Genomic DNA, 14,339 nt, shown 5'->3' with positions numbered 1-14,339 from the left:
AAAGTCAGAGCGCTAGGATTTGAACTCGTACTGCCAGATCTGAGAGGTTGTAAGTGCCGACTTGACGTTGTGCAGCGAAACTGAAGTAAAGTGCAAAAGTAAATATGTCGTAAACATTTGTGTATGTCATTTTACACATTTGTGACTATTAATCTACAACTTCCAATTCAAAACACGGGTGTTTGATCATTGTCTGTGTGTGCAAATTGAAAGATTCAGCTTTTCACATCAGAGCTGTGAGTGTAAATTTCAACTTACAAATACGAATGTTAATATGACAAGTTCTCACATTCAGATGTCCAACCTCTCGAGTTTAGCTACTGATTTACCTCCATAGTTAAGTGGTCATCTAAATATGTTCACTAGAAAGTGGCACGCTATCAGCAAGACTAATGTGTATGATAAGTGCTATTTATAAACCATATGCAGTGCCTGACCACAAAGAAAGCAGAGTATTTAGCCCAGGCTTCTTTGAAGTGATGCAATTTCTGTCAAAGGTCCGCAATAAAACATTTTTAAAAAGTTAAAACGGGAAAAAATTCCTTCTCAGAATCTACTCAGCTTTGTAGTAAGCAAAACATGTAAGTGCCTGTGGGAAATCCTAGTATTTCATCATAATAATGAGCTGAATTGGTAATTATCTCTGGTTAATGCACATTCTGGCAGCTAAAAAATAAACAGCTGAATGTCAGAGATGGTGGAAGGAGAGATCAAGTATGTGGATGTCAACTTCTCTAGAACTGACTGCTCCACTAAGGAATGAAGCCTGTAGAAAATAACCTGTAGAGGTCAGCTTTTTAGTTACTTATGCTGATGTTCAGGTTCAGGGAGTGACTCACTGCACCAAAAAGCTTCATATCTCGCAGTACAAGGAATATTGTGAAATACTTCCAGTACAGACACTCAATTCCTCTGAATATGTATTTAACATTTTTATTTGCAATCAAAAGGGCTAATAACAAAAGCCCAAACACTGACAAATTAAAGTATTAGTTCACCCAAAAAATTACAATTTGCTCACAATTTAGTCACTCTCAAACATTCCAAGATGCAGATCAGTTTAAAAACTTCTTAATCATGGATTTGTTTCTTACAAACATGCAGCTTTTCACTTGACAGGATGTTAATTGATGGACTGGAGTCATGTGGGTTATTGTGATGTTTTTATCAGATGTTTGGACTCTCATTCTGATGGCACCCATTCGCTGCAGAGGATCCATTGGTGAGCAAGTGATGAAATGCTACATTTCTCCAAATCTGTCCCGATGAAGAAACAAACTCATCTACATCTTGGATGGCCCGAGGGTGAGTAGATTTTCCGCAAATTGTCATTTTTTGGGTGAACTAATACTGGAGTGAACTGCATGATAGGACTGATGAGACACACAGAAACACATCGTATACAAATACACATACATAACATAACACATACATAGTGCGAATAGTGCGTATCAAGTAATAGATCAGTACACAAAAAAAAGATATCAATGAACACTCACATACTGCTGAAGGATTTCAAAGCAGCTTTTTAAAGTCTTCTTCACTGCTGGTGGTAGAAACAAGGACTTCCTCTGTATACATGTGCATACCGTCTAATTTTTCTTGTTTATCAACAAAATTGTCTCCTGTTCTTGCCTTTTCCCTTGATCCATCCATCCTCTGTTCTTCTATGGAGAGCCCATCTATTTCCCTGTGCTTCCATTCTTGCTCTTGACTCCTTTAATCTGATCTTGCACTTTCCTTCGTGTCATTGATCTGTCTGTTCTTCATCTCCAGTCCTTCATTGGCTACTGCATCCGCTTCCTCCACTCTTCTCCCCTGTCGCTGCTTTCTTGCGTCTCTTGTTCAGCAAGGGGTTACTGGAGGCATCCAAGTCCTTAATCTTCACCTGCTCGTAATCTACACGCATGGTGGCCAATGCACTGGTTAACTCTTCCTACAAACCAAGAGACAAAAAAATGCACATAGTATAAAGTATAAAGTTATTTATATATGCATCTTATTTTACTTTCCCATGTTTCATTTCACTCATTACATTCACACCTGCCACCAATCACACAGACTATATAACACCCATTCACATGCTCTTCTGGGCCGAGTATTGTTAGTGTTTATCTCTGCTTAGCAATAGCTACTGTATGGAGCCAGTCCTGCTATTATAGTCCTGTCAAGTTTCGCCCGTTTAGTCTAGTCGTGTTTTCATCTTGCCTGTCTTTGGATTATTCTCTTGCTCAGCTCTATTTGGACTCTGTTTGACCCTCACCTGAACTGTTGCCTGTGTTTTGGATTACCCCTTTGGATGACCCTGTTTGGACATTGAGAGATCGAACATGCCTGTTTACTGGACTACTCTTTTGTCTTGCCCATGAATGGCCTGTTTGCCAGGGTCTGACCCTTGCCTGTTTTATAACCACGTTGTGAAATAAAGCTCTGCAGATGGATCTGAACGCCTCTGTCACTTTCTCCATAACACTACTATTAAATAACACTGTTTTATTATTTTATTCATATATATTGCATAAATAAATAAAAAAAACACATTAGTTTGCATTAGTATACCAAGTGTTATTCTATTTACACTACATATACAAACAGAACTCGGTCTCTGTTTAAAGAGAAAATCTAAAAATAAAATTCCATTAAAAATATATATTAACAAAACCTGTAATATTATATCAATGATACAACTATTAAATAACACTGTTTTATTTTATTCATATATATTCAATATATCTGTTAAATTACATACATATATGATGATATATACATTGCCACTAAGGTTACTTGAAATGAAATGAAAATGAACTGAGTTGAGTTGTTTTTATTCTGCTGTGTGGCTCCCCCTTGAGGATTCAGGTGGTTTTAAAGAAAATATTGTTACCATTCTTCAGTGTCAGATATTACATAAAAAAAATAAAAAAAACCCCATACCAATGGAAAAAGCCCCCTAAATGGTATTTTTCCATTATTGTAGACAGGTAGTGTAATTATCTGATTGGGCAGAGCAGTCTGTGCTCACCTTGACCTCGTCCCACATCTCGCTGTCTTCTGTCAGCACTCGTGTGGTGTGGAGAGGCGTTTGGGGAACCACCATGGATTGCTAAAAGAAACATCTCAGTGTTGGATCCTTGTATATACAGAAAAACATACATCTAAAGAAACACATTCAATCAGCTGAAATACTCACATTGATCCAGGGATGGTTCATGAATTTTTCAATGGTCATTCTTTCATTGGGGTCGGTTTTCAATAGCTGGTTAATCAACTGTTTTGCTGGAGGAGAAGAATATTATATATCCGTAAGAGGAATGTTACTGTTTTAGGTCCTCATAATCGAGACCAGTGTTTTGAGCATTACAGACATGGTTGTGAGGTACAAAAATTTTTGAGAAATACTGATCTAGATAGTGAATCGTGGCACCAGTGTGAACAGAAGTAAAACCCAAAGTGGATTTACAAACACAGACAGAATATTTGAAAATTCAGAATATTTACTGATATTTGCAACATACTCCAAACACAGTCTATACCACTCTGTATGTTTCATAAAAATCAATGTTTCATAAAACATTCTAGAAAATCCAATTTAGGATTGTTCCCTCTTGCTGTAACAAATACAAAAAGATATAATTAGACATAATCTAATTATATATGTAATTAAATACAATTTATATATAAATTATATATAAACCTGCAACAATACTAATCATTGTTATATTACTCAATATTCAATATATATTTCTAATTGCAGGAATATATGGTTTCTAATGCTAAATGAATTATATACAATAAAATAACTGAAAAAGGGCAATAGAAAGACCAAAGAGAGCTCACTTTGCATTGAAATATTGCAAACTGGAATTATAAATAACCATGCATACATAAAACAGGTCCAAATGATTATGCGTAGTCATGGAGACATAACGAGCAAAAGCAAAGCAACACTGCCCTCTGGTGGTAAACAGGCAACATGATGTTTGACTGGGTGCAGAATGAACATAAAATGCATCTCACCCTCCTCAGATACTTCAGCCCACTCCGGTTTAGGAAACTCGTACTGGCCCATGCGAATGCGCCGCTTCATTCCCGGTGAAATAGCCTGTCCTGTGTTGGAGTAGAACGGTGGGAATCCACACAACTCAAGAAACATAAAGAGGAACAAAGCAGTTTCAACTAGTTTAAAATGATGTACTTCACAGCTTTTACAAATAAGCTGTTATACTTAAGGTAACACCAGGCAGAGTCGTTATACTCACAGGATGTACATGATCACACCCAAAGACCACATATCACATGATTTGTCGTATTTTTCAGGACCTAAAACCTCTGGTGCTAGAGACATAAGTAAAAAAAACAACACAAGTTTGCATTAACATACCGAGTGTTATCCTATATTTACACTACATATACAAACAGAACTCAGTCTCTGTTAAGAGGTTCCTCTCATGATAAGTGTGACATTCATCTTACTGACCTACATAATACGGCGTGTAGCAAGGCGTCTGTAATGGGTTATGCAGTGAAGTCTCTTTAGCAAAGCCAAAGTCTGTTAGTTTGAGAACTCCAGTGTCTTCTTTACTATTGTAAAGCAGGTTCTCCGGCTGAGGAAGGCATAGAGATGCTCAAAATATTGTCAACAGTGACACAAAAATAGAATCTTAATTCAATATCCCAGTTTCCTGAATTTCTGACTTGAATATAATGTTACTCTCCTTCTGATGGTAGTACTAGTAACAATCATTTGTTACCTTGATGTCTCTGTGTGCAATGTTCATGTTGTGCAGATATTGGATGGCTGTGCCGATGTCTCTCATGATCTCAGAGGCCTCTGCAGGTACAGAACAGAGGGAATACAGTGTGACTGCTGTCTCTGATGTCATTTCATGATTATAAGTATACCAGCGAACTTCCATTTTTTTTTACTATTCAGTTCCTCCCTCAAAAAATGTGTTTTTGTTTCTATTTCTTTTGTTTGTGTTTCTGTCCAAAACCACAATATGTACCGAACAGTGAGAAACTTAAACCGTTACACCCCTACTTATAAAAATCAAAATCATAACCATAATCCTATCGTAACTAACAAACTTACTAACTAACCAATGGAAATTATATGGGGAAATAACCTCATCATAACTATAACCATATTTATAGTTAATTAATAAACTTCCTAACTAACAGAAAGTATACAGAGAATTATCCTCCTCGTCACATTTATTGCTAACTAATAAATTATTTGATATTACATGGGAAATTAACTATTGATATTGCATGGAAAATTAAATAACTAACTTAACATGGGAAATATATTGGAAATGATCCTGTGTTATGTTGTTAACTAACAAATTAAACAACTAAAGGGAAACTGCATAGGACATTAACTTCCTCTCCATACTTATGGTTAACTAACCAACCACTTAACAAATATTGGAAATTATCTTTCTCATCATATTTACTGTTAAGTAACAAAGTAATCAACTAAATGGAAATGACATGGCAAATTAACTTCCTCTGAATATTCAACCAACTATTAATACTCATTTTCACCATGTAAAAGGGGGCAGTAGGAGAGCTTAGGCTGGCCTAAATGTGGTTATATGCGTGTGTTTGTGGCAATATACTTATACTTTTGCATGGTAGATTTCCTGTGTGTGTGTGTGTGTGTGTGCTAGAAAACACAAAGACAGATAACCCACCTCGCTCTGTGAAGGCCTGGTCTCCTCTGACCTGAATTCTGCTGAAGAGCTCTCCCCCCTCCATACTGACAAAACAAATACACACACACACACACACAAACACACACACACACACACACACACATTTTCTTATTACACAGCTCAATGCACAAATACACAATCACAATAAGCTGAGTTCCTTTCCCAGCTTAGTATGTGAAAACAACAACAACATGGCTTTATGGTTATAGAAATGATGTGAATCATATTATTGCCAAAATGCCCAAAAGCACAAGGGAAACAGGAAATGAGATCTAATTAAGAGATGGAACATTTGTCTCTGTGAATCTCAGACTATGAAAGTGTGCTGCTCTCACAGTGAGAGTGAATGAGACGCTCTCAGACTGCTCAAGCACCCAGATAAAGCACATCACAGCCACTTAATACAGCGTTTGATTAAACTGCATGGAATCAAAATTCAAGTTTTGTGGCTTTTAGGCCATGTTTATTAACTTTGAGGTTGTCTGTGTGAAAGCTGGTAGTCTTTTTTGGAAAATGAATGACTCATGTTGGACTACACCTATTTCTGTCTAATAAGATGTTCTCTATAATGAGAATGTTCCATTCCCTGAGTCTACTGGCTGTTTAGCAAAGGGCATACGCAATTTAATATGACCCTATAAGAAAAACATCAGCCATTTTCAAAACAGCACATTTTTATGTGTCTAAAGTCTTATGGTTGCTGTTACTCAAAACAATGCAGTCCATACAAATGAGAATAAAATAAAAAAAATCCTTGAGATACTACTAGTGGAAAAGAGAACTGAAACCTTCATTCAGAACAAGACTGTGAGATAAGATCACATGGTATCACTGGGTGCAAAAATACAGGAAAAAAACCCTGTTTTTCCTCTTGTGTCTTTATAAAAAAGAAATGTCACTAGTCAAGGATGTTGACTAAAGAGCTGTACTATTTCTGGCAGCGGGGCATGATGGGAAATTATGGTTTACCACTGACAGGACTGACCATTCCATAATTATGAGAAGACACTTTTTCCCACGATACATGTTTTCATAGAGGCTGAGGATCCGAACTATATGTGGCCCCCCGGATACTCGCCAGTGCAGTTCCACTTCTCTCAGGGCTTTGGGACACTCGTACAGAATCTAAAGAAATCAGAAAAAAGATGCAGACTGTCAGTTTTTTTATTTTCTAAAAATCTATACACTACTGTTCAAAAGTTTGGATCAGTAAGATTTTTTTTTATGAAATCAATACTTTATCAAGCAAGCATTAAACAAACCAAAAAAAATACATAAATAAACAAAAAAAATATTTTTCAAATAAATGCTGTTATTTTAAATTTTCTATTTATCAAAGAATACTTTTAATAAAAATTAAATAGAAAAATAAATGTAAAAATTAAATGCAATAAATATAATGTTATATGTATTAAATATATATTTTTCATCTAAATACTAAATTGCATACAGAACATTTAAAAAAATAAATTGTCGACATCATCTGTGGCCTTTTCACCTGTGGCAATTGACAGCATGTCACAGATGCTGTCTAAGAAGCTTAAATTGTTTTGAACCTGGAACATTCCTTTAATAAAATTCAACTGCCTTCCAGCCGCTTGCTGCCCATTAAAAGAAGAACAGTTATGCAATAGCTTGTTTCATCTAAAAGGAAAGAATATTTCTATTCATATTATGCAATTTACCACACAGAGTAAGTACAGAAAGTCCTTAACTGGTCTTTCTGTGTGTCAGTCCTTTCTATCCTACTAAGTGGGACATCAAACACATGGCGTGCACTGGAACAGTGTGAGACCTTAACATTGCACATGTATCCCATCAGAGTGTATTTTTGGGGCCTAAAAGCAGCCACTGCAGTGACACCCAGTGTAACTTCTTGGTGGCTTTTTAGTGTTTTGTGTCCTTTTCAGGCAACAAAATGTCTATGATCAACTGATAACGACTGCAGTAGTTTCATAAATAGTTTACTGCTGCAGTCACAAAAACAAGACTAGCCTCTAAAAAAACATTACATCACTTGCTCACTAAAGGATCCTCTGCAGTGAATGGGTGCCATCAGAATGAGATCTTATAAAAACATCACAATAATCCTCAAGTAGACTCCAGTCCATCAATAAACATCTTGTGAAGTGAAAAGATGTGTGTTTGTAATAAACAAATTCATCATTAAGGCATTTTAGCTTTAAACTGTTGCTATGGCCAAAATATGAGTCCATTATCCTCATTAAATCCAATGAAGAAGTCCATTCCCTGTTGTTCTCCCACATCAAAGTCCCATGTCAATTTTTTTTTTGGACTATTTCACAACTTTTTCACTGGAGAAAGCAATATTATTGATAAAAGACATTTTCAATTGGAAACAAAAAATGGCTTTATGATTGGTTTTCTTAAACATTTCTTATAAACATGCAGCTTTTCACTTGACAAGATGTTAACTGACGGACTGGATTACTTATGGATTATTGTGATGTTTTTTCAGATGTTTGGACTCTCATTCTGACGGCACCCATTCACTGCAGAGGATCCATTTGTGAGCAAGTGATGTAATGCTACATTTCTCCAAATCTGTTCTGATGAAGAAACAAACTTATCTACATCTAGGATGGCCCGAGGGTGAGTAATTTTCATTTTTGGGAGAACTATTCCTTTAAAGTATTGGGGGGAACCCAAAAATGAAAATGATGTCATCATTTACTGACTCTATGTGTTTCTTCTATGGAACATGAAAGAAGATATTCTGAAGAATACTCAAAAGTGTTTGTCGATTAAATGAAAGTTAGTCATTGACTTTCACTGTATGGACAAAAAATAATTAATTTAAAATATGAATTAATTACAATTTTTGTGTTTATTACTCTCACTGATGTAATTATAAAACTATTTTTGACTTGAATAGAAGCAGTTAAGGCAGATGTCACCACAAAAAGCAATTACTAGCAAAGAAACGTGCTACAGTATATCCATCTACACACTAAAACAAAGTTTAGCAGTTGTTTACATGTTAGTAATGAGCTTCTGGTTTTAATTTCTATCAATTAAAGCCCAAAAGCTGTTTGAACCACTTGCAGAGGCGTGAACTGCATTCAATTTGATTTGACCCCCACCCACGTTGTCTCTGCAGCTGATAACCAAAAGTTCACAATGTGTGTATATATGTGTTGGGGGTGGGGGTGTGGGGGTAATAAAGAGACGTGTTGCGTATGCTTTCTGACTAACAGCAGCCGAAAGACAGTTTGAGTCATTTAACAGAGATGCCCGTGGGCTGGAGTTTCAAGGACAGTGTTGTAAATGACTGACTGGAGTAACCTTTATAGTTCAGTCCTGATTCAGAGATACAGGAACCACCCACAAAAAAAAACTGCTGTAGAATCACAGGGAAACAGACGTTAGGAAACTCCTTTTACAAAAATAACAGAACAGAAGCTGCGGTTGAAAGAATACCACCAGAGTATCAGATTACACACACACACAATAAATCACATGTGCATTGGTTTTGCTGCATAAGCTTTATGGGTAATCTTGTAAAAGGAGCGACAGCATCTACTATTATGAATGTGAGTGCTGTCTGGTGCTAACAAACACATTCACTTACAAAGAACACGTATTAGCAGTTTTCTTTATATATATATATATATATATATATATATATATATATATATATATATATATATATATAAGACATTTTTAAAAGTATTGTCACCTTTGATAAATTGATAAATAAGAAAAGTATTAATTTCTTTCATATGAGAAGAAAACCCTAGCATTGTGGCAGAAGATTTTGCACAGACAAGCACCACTCTTGTTTTCTTTAAGAAATGTCAAAATATACAGTACTTTACATTATGAGAGAAAGCAGATGTGACCATGTGCTTACAAATGAGTCACATCTACTTTTGAGCCAGCTTTTTCAGTTCCACAACAAGCTACAATGGTCTCAATCAAGACCAGTAATAATATGTACACAATTGCAAAACTGTATGTACCATTAAAGTAATCAGTTTGCTAAATTCACAGAAACATAAACAGACAATAAATGCAACAGGCAGTTCATCTGCACGTCTGCAGGGATTGATTGCAGAATGCATGAGGGCTATATTGACCGTTTAAGCTTTATGACTGCATTTAATTTCCTGAGTCTACAGCCACAGAATTTAACAGTCTCAGTTAACTGTGAGACGAGTCTATAGACTTCCAACTGGATTCTATTTAGTAAATAACAGGTTATATTCTTTTATGTGAGTCATTAATTTGAATGAGATGGATGTGTGTTGTTTACAGATACCATCTAATGACACGTTTATATTTATTAGCTTATTTATACTTCAAAATGACTTTTGTTTGTGTAGCCTAATGTGGTCAGATCGATGCATTCAATATTTTTAGTAAAATAAAATCAATTCATTTAGATGTTAAGGGCCTTTTGTTGTTACGGTTAGTGTGTATAATTTATAATAGTAGTGAGTATAACCAGAAGGTTTCTGTGACCACAGTTTCCTTAAGAAACCCTACAAGCCGAGTGGGGAATTACATTTTCTAGAAACCACTATATTTCAGTTTCAGCCCAGAAACGTTGTGGGGGTTTTGTCGTTTGAAGCGGTCTGTTTTGTCATTTGAAGCAGCTCAACTTGATTTACTGGAGGTCAGCGAAATAATAACCATCTCACGTTTGGTTCTTGGTCAAACAGAGACACGCATGAGAGTTTATATTACTTTCTGTGTTTGTCCAAATTACGTTTTATGATAACACGTGAAACATGACACTCTGATCTGTCTAAAATAAGACTCTTGTAAAAGACACCACGGCGTTACTCAGCAGTCTGCTTTATAAAACTATTCTTATCTCATGTAATCTTATACTCTTCTTTATTGGGCCTTTTGTAAAAGAATAACTGAATACTAATGGGACAGAGTTCGAGTTGAATTCATAGCCCAGATCTTGCAAACTGCTACAGCATAAAACTGAGCCTCCTAAAGAAATTAACTTCTACAGACAACTTGGCAGCTCCTGCAGATTCGTCATACAGCTTTGTCACACTCTGTTTTTCCATTCGGGGGAAATGAATTTCATCCCCCTTGCTTAGGAAACATCAAGCGGCTGGCTTCTAGATGAACCTTGCGGCACACTCAGAAATATGCCAGGATTGAAAAAGGCTCAGACCTGAACAATGGCTGGATCCTGAATGTAGAATCAGTGCTGAAAGATGAACTCAAACACTGAACAGTGAGAGTGGCAGTGCCAGGGCTGTAATATGAACCAGTCGAGCATACGGTAGCTGACAGCACAATGGGAACAGTGAAAGGCCATTGAACAGGGCTTACACATCTTTTCTTTGACATTTTACCACAATGCTGCTTTATTAAATTATAATAAATACTGTTAAACATGAAACAAGGTTCTGATTTTGCCTTATTCACAGTATATTCAATTGTTCAATTCAATATTCAATTGTCCTAAAAATGATTTGATTATTATTATAATTATTTAATCAATTATTCCTTACTTAACTGTATATATTATGTAGAGAATTTTGTCCTACAAAACACACCAACACGCTACAAACTAAACTCAATCAAGGGATCAAGAACCACCACTGCACTGGACTTTACATGCAGGGTAGACGTTGTAAGATCCCAATGGCAGGGTAATAAATATATCTCATGGGTTCGATCAGGCAGTAAGATATCTTTTCCTTATTGGCAGCCGTTCAATATGGGAAATCAAGAGTGAATTAAATGAAATTTAAGGGATGGCTTCTATCCAGCTAAACAGGGAGGATTAAACAGCACCTATACACTCACATTCATTACACTTAGCCATCAACATGCTACCTAATTAAAAGGCAGCCAAGATGGACAGCTCTGCCCTATTCCTGTTTACCCTGTGATTAAAAAGAATAAAAGAGGATATTGAGCAATAAATTACTCCTAAATGACTCAGGTCAATTGGATTCTCACTGTGGTCCAGCACACTGAGATTCATTTAGGGTAGCACAATAAGCATCAAAAGAGCCTCATTTACATTTTCCCATGCCATTTTCATAATAATAGGCAATGCCTCTATCACTCTGAAGAGATATTTGGGATGGTACTGTGTGTCAGTCGAGTGTAAGTGAGTCTGTTGTCACATTGGCTCTGTGTGATATTCAAATCCTGACCCTATTACAAGAGACACTGATTGTGTATCTCAGGCCAGCTGCTGTTTAAATCTAGTTAGATATCTTCCACTAAGTTGTAAAACAGAGAGAACAGGTGCAATCCAGACTTGCCAAATCAGATGGCCTGACAAAACTACAAGTGGACAGGGAAGTTTATAAATTCTTATTGCTTCACAACACAAAAACATAAGCAGACGAATCATTACCTGACATTTTTGTAGTTTACCTGTCTAACTTCTTCCTACACTTACACGTCCATATTTTAATAATTGGGACCTGTAAGTCCAATTAGACTATAGGCACATTTCCCCAGAAATATTTAAATAAGCAATAATTTATTAAATTGTAATATATAGGCTAATATATTAATATTAAACCTGAATATATTATTTAGAGTTTTTAGTGTTTTACTACTACAATGATAATTTTCTCTTTATGTGCATTTAGAGTTCCTCTGTTTCAGCTGGATTATACTGGACAGTAAACCCCTGTTCACAATGGCGCTTGGGTGACATGTTTCCATTGCACTGCCTGAATGCTGTGTGTCACACCTCATCTCCTTAAAGAGCCAAGACAGATTGGGTAACCCTTCAACTAGTGGCCCTTCAGTTTCCAGGAACCTCAACACTGTTTGTCACTCTGGCAGTCACCCTTTACATGAGGTGTGGTGCCATGACACGCATGCAAACACATAGAGACACTGAAGACAAGCAAATTAACTGTTTTCTGTGACATCAGATGTGAATACATAATGAATAACTCTTGATTATTAAGCAAAACTCCAGTAGCTCAAGCAACACCTGCAGCAAGTTCATCAGAAAATTTCACTTGATTTGACAAAGCTGTCATACTGACACAGACTTTATATTTATTATATTTAAAGTATATTTGTCATCTAACAAATATTTTATTTGCAGCGTTTTCAAAAACCAGTGAAACTTCTTGATTTTCCCTGAATTTTTCAGTCATTCGTGATTAATGCAAAAACACTTTCTAGCCAATAAAATTTAAAGCTGATAAAAATCTAATTTTTAATGTCCTTTCAGGACTATCACTTAAATTGATTTCACAATTCACAATTTTAAAATTCCCAGATATTTCTGCATTTTACTCCCATGCTCCCAGACTCCCAATTTTGTAGATTTTGAAAAATCTGATGAATGGTGAAAAATATGGTGAAAAGTTCCATCATTTTAATAGGCTATTTTAGGTTAATGTCCATGTTTTTTGTTAACTACACATTGTGCTTAATGTTTTGAGGTGTAAGGACTGATTCTGAAACAAAACCACTATATTGCATTAGGTTAACAGCGTTCATTTGCCGAAAAATGCATTACACGAGTTGAGTCAACTGTCCCATTATATCTCCATTACAACATGTGTGTAATTTACCTTCAGCGCGCACTTTTGTCCGGTTTTCTTGTTATAGCACTCCACCACTTTGCCGTTAACACCCAGACCCAACACTTGACTTGAGACTTTGTAGTCCTCGGTCACGGCATGACGCTTGATTTCCAGCTTGGGATAGACGGGCAGGGGGAACCGAGTGGAGTCGGTGTCTGTGGACTGGTTCTCTGGGTGAGACGCGGCGCTCTCGGTCGAATCTGTCTTCTCGCTTAGCGTTTCAGGCTTTGGCTCGGACTCGGACACGTCCGCGTTGTCCGTTTTAGACTTTCCATTCTGGAGCATTTTTCAATGCAGGCGAAATTAAGCTATTAGATACTCAACGTGGCTCAAGAGGGTCCTTTAAAATCCACAGATAAACTATCCGCGCGCTGTCACTGAGTGACGCTGCTCCGAAAATACACTGCTGATGAATTCCTGTGATGACTGACGCTTACAGAATTACTGCACATTTACCAGCAATAGGCCACTTATATTCAGATACATATAAATAAAATGCCTGTTTCAACATCACCAGGAAGATTACCATAAATAAAGTTGAACAAAAAACTAAAATTCCTTAATTTGTAGGCTAAGGTTTCGTCCATAAGTCATAAAAATGAATTCGAAAACAGTGTTACCAAATAATAAAAGTCATATTCACGTTGAGTAGAAAAGGTCCCAGCTGAAAGTGTCAGATGAAAAAGAAAGTGTGATTTGTCCTGTGGAGTTCCCGTCATTGACTGTATTGCCGCTGTGTGTGTGTGTGTGTGTGTGCGCGCGCGTTCACATGGGGTCAGTGTGTCTGTTGCGGAAGCACGAGCTGCTGAACCGCTAGTTTCTTAAAGGAGCCGCGCACGTTTATAAATGAGACACCGAGACTATGTCTGCATTAATCAGAATTTTAAGTCATGTAAACACTAATATATATATATATATATATATATAGATATATAGAGATATTAGATATATAGAGAGAGAGAGAGAGAGAGAGCGAGAGAGAGTAAAATAAATTTCATTTATGTCTGTCTAATTTACTGCAGTGTTCTGATTGTTTTTATAACTAAACACTGAAACTATTAAAGGG

General features: G+C 36.4%; 1 protein-coding gene across 1 annotated transcript; it reads right to left on the bottom strand.

Annotated features, from left to right (window-relative positions):
• Positions 1-1,223: 1,223 nt before the first annotated feature.
• On the bottom strand, positions 1,224-14,027 carry LOC109098873 (MAP kinase-activated protein kinase 2-like). The gene is made up of 10 exons (XM_042733888.1): positions 13,262-14,027; positions 6,700-6,839; positions 5,694-5,758; positions 4,749-4,828; positions 4,475-4,601; positions 4,257-4,332; positions 4,015-4,139; positions 3,188-3,273; positions 3,020-3,100; positions 1,224-1,936 (listed from the first exon to the last, which is right to left on the bottom strand). Exons 1-10 carry the CDS (start codon positions 13,556-13,558, stop codon positions 1,781-1,783), a joined length of 1,233 nt encoding a protein of 410 aa, XP_042589822.1. The 5' UTR covers positions 13,559-14,027; the 3' UTR covers positions 1,224-1,780.
• Positions 14,028-14,339: the final 312 nt, after the last annotated feature.

The sequence above is a fragment of the Cyprinus carpio genome, chromosome B11 (assembly GCF_018340385.1).
Source record: "Cyprinus carpio isolate SPL01 chromosome B11, ASM1834038v1, whole genome shotgun sequence".
In the NCBI taxonomy this organism is placed as follows: Eukaryota; Metazoa; Chordata; class Actinopteri; order Cypriniformes; family Cyprinidae; genus Cyprinus; species Cyprinus carpio.
This window is presented reverse-complemented; position numbering and strand designations above follow the sequence as displayed.

Coding starts and splice junctions, on each gene's coding strand:
- LOC109098873 (XM_042733888.1), bottom strand. CDS start 13,558: ATGCTCCAGAATGGAAAGTCTAAAACGGACAACGCGGACGTGTCCGAG. Junction 6,840..13,261: donor GACAAAAGTGCGCGCTGAAG/GTAAATTACACA, acceptor TGATTTCTTTAG/ATTCTGTACGAGTGTCCCAA. Junction 4,829..5,693: donor CCAGGCCTTCACAGAGCGAG/GTGGGTTATCTG, acceptor CTGTACCTGCAG/AGGCCTCTGAGATCATGAGA.